This window comes from Salvia splendens, chromosome 2, assembly GCF_004379255.2.
Source record: "Salvia splendens isolate huo1 chromosome 2, SspV2, whole genome shotgun sequence".
In the NCBI taxonomy this organism is placed as follows: Eukaryota; Viridiplantae; Streptophyta; class Magnoliopsida; order Lamiales; family Lamiaceae; genus Salvia; species Salvia splendens.
This window is the reverse complement of record NC_056033.1, coordinates 31,232,399-31,238,813: the sequence shown is the minus strand read 5'-3', so window position 1 is coordinate 31,238,813 and position 6,415 is coordinate 31,232,399. Positions and strand designations below refer to the sequence as shown.

The following is a 6,415-nucleotide window of genomic DNA, read 5'->3' as shown; positions in this document are numbered from 1 at the left end:
GTATTATACAATGAGAAAAAAATAATGATAATATACGTTACTATTAATTATATTCCACATACATGTAATGCATGAGATAAATATAAAGAGTTAGTTAGATGGATCTTTCGGATGTGGCTTGTTTCTTTCGGTTTTGACTTTTAATGCGTGTTATGCCCTATACTTTCCTTAATTGTAGATGAATTCAAAAAGTGAGATACTTTAAATGTTTATGTGACTACTATCATATAAATAGTCAACTCACGTGTCCCACCGTTGGATCTAGATGATACATCTAACTCCATTTATTGAATTATTGAATATATACATTTCAATTCCAGTTTTACTTTAATTATTAACATAATTCAAACTAACAAAGCGAGTCTAGTACTCTATAGCATAGAGAAAAACTTGGAGAGGTCAGATTTGACTAGCTATAATTGAGTTTGAAATGTGTAATGTTTTTTCATCAAAATAGTCCTTCAGATTCTAAGTTGAGCACCGTAGATACTTAAATAGGAGTACTTGTTTTCTTGATGGTAATCTCAAATCGGGTATCCGCGGATACCCGATCCGAAAATTTCGGGTACCCGATCCGGAATTTTCAAAAATATAATATCTGATACCCGATCCGAAAATGATTTCGGGTACCCAAATACCCGTCCAGTCTCGATGATGGAATTTAAAAAAAAAAAATTTAAAGAAAATTAACTACAAAATTTTAGAAATACAAACTTGTAGTTCGAATTTGATACAAGCTTGAAGTAGTTCGAGTTTAAGATAAAAAAAAACTACTACAAATTATTATAAATAAAACTTAAGAGTGAAGGATTTCGGGAGTACATTTGATTTTTTTGTAAATAATAAAATAAATACATAATTTATTAAATTTTAAAAAAATAAAAAATCGGGTAATTCGGGTAATTTGGATATACTCGATCCGGTATCGGGTTACCCGATACCCAATAATCCAAAAATCCTATACCCGAACCCGATCCCGAAACCCGAAAAATCCAGTTTCGGGTATCCAATTACCCGATATTTCGGGTTCGGATATCGGGTATTCAATTCCCGATATCCATTTTGATAGGCCTAATCGCAGGTAAAAACAAAACCTAATGAAGTATGAGGTTTTTCAGAAAAAATTAAAAGGGAAATGATCAATTGAGAGGTCATAGGAGATTTCCCAGAGTTCGTCACCTAATAATTAACACTACTAGTATATATGCAACTTGTGATGTACAATTTCATACCCACTTGTAACTGCATTAGCATACACATGGAGTTTTCAACCTTAATTAATTTTGTAGAAGCTATTCATACAAGCAGTTGGGAAACGTAATAAAGAGTTGACATATTCGCTACCCTACTAGTAATAGAGGGAGGAGATGAGATGAAAGTCGGAAAACATCATAATATCGAATTAAATGGAGTAGTAGTAAATTTTGTTCCACATCAAGGTTGACTTTCAACTACGTATAGTATAAGAGCTGTCTAGCCCCTACCCCTCTATTCCAAAAAAAAACTATGTACTTTGAATTGGACGCGAGTTTTAATTTAAAATTGGTAAAATAATAGACGTGTAGAGAGAAAAAGTAAAGTATTATTCGTGGGGAATGAGTCTCACCCCATTGAAGAGAAAATAGTTTCAAAAATTGAAAAATGCATATTCTTGTGGGACGGACTAAAAAGTAAAGAATGTATATTCTTATGGAACGGAGGGAGTAGTACTTATTCTTTTCCTAATAATTTGTCACCATTTGACCTGACATGAATTTTAATAAATGTAATGGAAAATGGATTCAAAAAGTTGGTGGCATGTAAGTCTTATTTTTATATATTAATTTTATAATAAAATGTGAGTGAGAATAAGGGGGTCCTCTACCAAAAATGAAAGATGACTAATTTTTAGGGACAAACGAAAATGGAAATAAGTGAAAAATTTTCAGGGACGGATCTAGTACTTCCTCTGTCCTACAAGAGCATGCATTCTTTCCTTTTTAGTCCGACCTATAAAAATATATAATGTACTTTTTTTAATTTTAGAAACTCTATTTTCTCTAATGAGGTGAGACTCATTCTCCACTAACAATACTTGAATTATTTTTTCTTTCCACATATCTCTTAGCATTAAAACTCGTGCTCAACCAAAAGTTCATACTCTTATAGGACAGAGGGAGTATTAACCTCATTCCCAAAATATATGTCACTTTCATTTTTAATTTATCCCATAAAAATATCAAAATATTATCCTTTGTTATTATGAAAGTAGATGTTATGTTTTCTTTTTTAGTTTATCTCACGAAAAATATCATTCATTTTTTTAAAAGAAATTCTCATATTAATATATTAAATTATATTTTCTCTCCCTCCACTTAACATACTAGACTATATTCCCTATAATCTTTTGTCATCACCCAGGTATAACCTCTATTATGAGGCGGAAGGATAGTACATATTTCATCTTTACATTTTTTTCCATCCATCAAAATGCTCCCTCTGTTCCATGTCAATAGAGTCGTATTTTTTTTTGGGACGTTCCAGCATAATAGAGTCATTTCTATATTGGGCAAAAGCACTATACACACTCTATCGTACTTTTTCCTTTATGTTATTTTATTCTCTTTCCTTATCTACTTTATTCTCTTCACTTCATATATACTTAAATATATGTTTCTTAATATCTATTCCGAAAATAAACGTCTCTATTAAATTGAAACAAAATGAATACGTAGTTTCATCCTTCCATTTTTATTCATTTTCCAAAACTAGTCTCATGCTAAACATAAAAATTATTTTAATTTATTATTAATTACTTTTATATTTCTTTCACCTACTTTATTTATATTATATTTCTTTCTTTATCCACTCATATTGCCTAGTTTTGAACAAAGTTGTGGTACAATAGGAAGTGTGCTCTTAATACCATCATTTCAGAGCCTCCACAGCGGTGAGCAGGGTCCATCCGTCCTGCTGGCAAGGACACCCCTGTCCGTCGCTGCGCTCTTGCCGCTGGCATGGACGTGCTCTTAGCTAAGAGTACGCATGTGCCAGCTAGCAGGACGACGTGACACATTTCTATTGGCAGTTGGCATTTTCTTTTTCTTTTTTTTTTTAAATCGAAAATAATACCAAAAATTTAAAAATATATATTTTCAGATTCCTAAAAATATACATATTTTATTACCATTTTTTTGAATTTTTTAAAAGAAAATTTAATCCCAAAATCATCTATAAATACACACATTCATCATCTATTTGGGCGAAATTCGGCCACGAGTAGTGATTTTTTAATTTTATGAATTTAATTATGTAATTTTTAATTTTTAGGATTTAAATTATGTAATTTTTAATTTTTAAGATTTTAATTATGAAAATTTTAAATTTTAGGATTTTAATTATGTAATTTTTATTTTTTAGTAATTAGTAATAGTATTTTAGGTATATTTAATGCATTCTAATATTGTGGAAATGTTTTTATTTAAATTGAATAATAGAATGGTGGGAACCTTGAGCATGTCATTGCAGAAGAGCACGAATGTGGGTGTTGTGGTCTTACCTAAGAGCATGGAGTAAAAATAGATCCAGGTCCACATCATTGCTCGTTGGCAAGAGCACGGATATAGATGCTCTCATGCAAAATAAGTGCATATTCCAATGCAGTGGTAACATATTGTAGTAATAAAATATAGGAGCAGAATTTATTGAGAAGCTGGTAGAAATTATAGTTGCATTTGCAGGTTAACGTCGATTCAATAAAACTATCCATTTTTAGGTGGATCTGCCAATCCTCCAACATTTAACATTCATAGTATAAGTAATATCTACTCCGTATGCCATCGCCATGCAATTAAAAAAAATGCATCTTCAATTGATTTCTGCCTAATAATACAATAATAAAATGATAAAAATATCTTATCGAAGTAGTGCGCCACTGCTAAGATAAGACCTATATATATAAATCCTCACTAAAACTCACCACGCCTCCACTGCATCTCTCTATATTGTGTAGGAAATACACTATATATCCATGATCAGTTTGACATGGAGTTACAAATTGAATCAGCGATTGAGCTTCTCCTCGCGGCCATTTTGACATCTCTTGTGTGGACCTCAGGCGCCGCGGAGTCGCCACCGCTTGTGCTCGGCTTCAATTTCAAAGCCTCTCCCAATCCGGACGTCTCCCATTTCCAGCCTCTGCTCAACGATTCATCCGGCACCTACTCACTGGGTTTCCTCCGAGTCAACCAGGACGAGCTCAGCCTCTCAATCCTCCACGCGGCGTCCTCCGTCCCTCTCTGGTCGGCCGCCCCAACCCGACCGCCCAGATGGGCCAGCCCGGCCCACCTCCTCTTCAACGGCAGCCTCGTTCTCTCCGATCCCCACACGGGGGCATATTGGTCAACACACACCACCGGCAGCCGCGTCTGGCTCTCAAACACATCCAATCTCGTAATCGACGACGCTTCAGCGGTTCTGTGGCAGAGCTTCGACTTCCCCTCCGACACGCTCGTCGAGAATCAAAATTTCACCACCGCCATGGCGCTGATATCTTCGAATGGGCTCTACTCCATGCGATTGGGCCCGGATTACATGGGCCTCTTCGCCAGATTCTCCGATTCGGATCAGATTTACTTGAAGCACACCGCGCTACAGGCCAAAGCGGATGTCATCCCGGGTCGGCCCATTTACATGGTGCTCGAATCCGACGGGTATTTGGGCATGTACCAAAACGGGTCACTCCCACCCGTCGATGTGCAGTCCTTCAACACATTTCAGCAGAATGTGTCGGGTATCCGCCGGGTCAGGATCGAACCGGATGGGAACCTGAAAGGCTACTACTGGACCGGGTCGGGTTGGGTACTAGATTACCAAGCAATATCCGAACCGTGCGAGCTACCTAGCGCTTGCGGGTCGTACGGTTTATGCAAACCGGGAAAGGACTGCTCCTGCCTCGACAACCGGACGGTTCATAGCTCCGGCGGCTGCGTGCCGCCTCATATTAAAAAATCCGGCAACGACTTCTGCGGCGGGTATGATAATAACCGGTTCGGGGTGTTGAGAAGAACCGGGGTGGAATTGCCGTATAAAGAACTCATGGGGTACAGGAGAACGGCGTCGTTTGAGGAGTGCGAGGGTTCGTGTGAAGGGAACTGCACGTGCTGGGGTGTGGCGTACAGTAACTCGTCTGGATTCTGCTACATGCTAGATTATCCCATTGAGACGCTGGTGGCGGTGAGGGATGAGGGCAAGCTGGGGTATTTTAAGGTGCGGGAGGGTGCAGGGAAGAAGAGGGTGGGGGCGTGGGTGGGGATGGGAGTGGGGCTGCTTGTTGGGGCGGTTTTGGCATTAGCGGGAGTTGTGGGGCTGTGGTGGTATAAGTTGAGAAATAGAGGGGTGAAAGGATACGGAGATGATGAAGGTGGGGTGGGCGTGGGGCCCTACAAAGATTTGGGGGCAGCAAGTTTTAGGTCAATTCAATTATGTGAGAGATGATGAAGTAAGGGATGACGACACGACTAACATTATTTGTTTAGTGGTTGTTTGGATAAATATCCACTTGATTTTCAATTATTGACTTTGTATAAAATCAAGATTTTTGCGCATCTCCTATTATCCATATTTGAATATTTAGCATTCTGATTTTGTTTGTTGATGGACTTTTATTTTTTTCTGCTGATTAAGTAAGCAGGGAGTTTTAATTACATAGTGCTACCGTGGAATAAACTGAATAGAGACACTATAAGAGATAGTCAATATATAAACCTCCTTTCACTCTAGCACAGTTGTTTTTTCAAACTCCACTAACTAAAGTTTACTAAATTTTGGGAATAATATATAAAAATACGTGCGAACTAGGAATTGGAGCTATGGAATTGAAATTGGAGCCTCCAATTCCAATTCCATTGTTTGGTATCAAAAAAAATGTATAGAATTGGAATTGAATTATAATTCTAAAATTTCAATTCAATGATTTCAATTTCATATCAAAAGTAAAAAATTGGAATTCCAAATAGTCATAAAATTAGATAGTTTCAATAACCACTACACACATTTTACATACACTACACACACTACACATATTTCTCACACACTACACATATTTCACACACACTACACACACAGACTTCACACATTTCACACACCACACACACTACACACATTTCACACACTACACATTTTTCACACATTTCACACACTGCACACATTCACACACTACACAAATTTCACACACTGCACACATTTCACACACTACACAAATTTCACACACTACACCCATTTCACACACTACACAAATTTCATACTATACACACCCTACAAAATGCACACGCTACATACACTATACACAAAATACACATACTACACATTACACACACGAAACAAATTTTACACAAAATACACACTACACATACTATACCCAAAATACATATAATAT

General features: G+C 36.9%; 1 protein-coding gene across 1 annotated transcript; it reads left to right on the top strand.

The window, feature by feature from the left end:
• Positions 1-3,844: 3,844 nt before the first annotated feature.
• LOC121764517 (PAN domain-containing protein At5g03700-like) lies at positions 3,845-5,616 on the top strand. Its single transcript, XM_042160531.1, has one exon. It carries the CDS (start codon positions 4,024-4,026, stop codon positions 5,473-5,475), a length of 1,452 nt encoding a protein of 483 aa, XP_042016465.1. The 5' UTR covers positions 3,845-4,023; the 3' UTR covers positions 5,476-5,616.
• Positions 5,617-6,415: the final 799 nt, after the last annotated feature.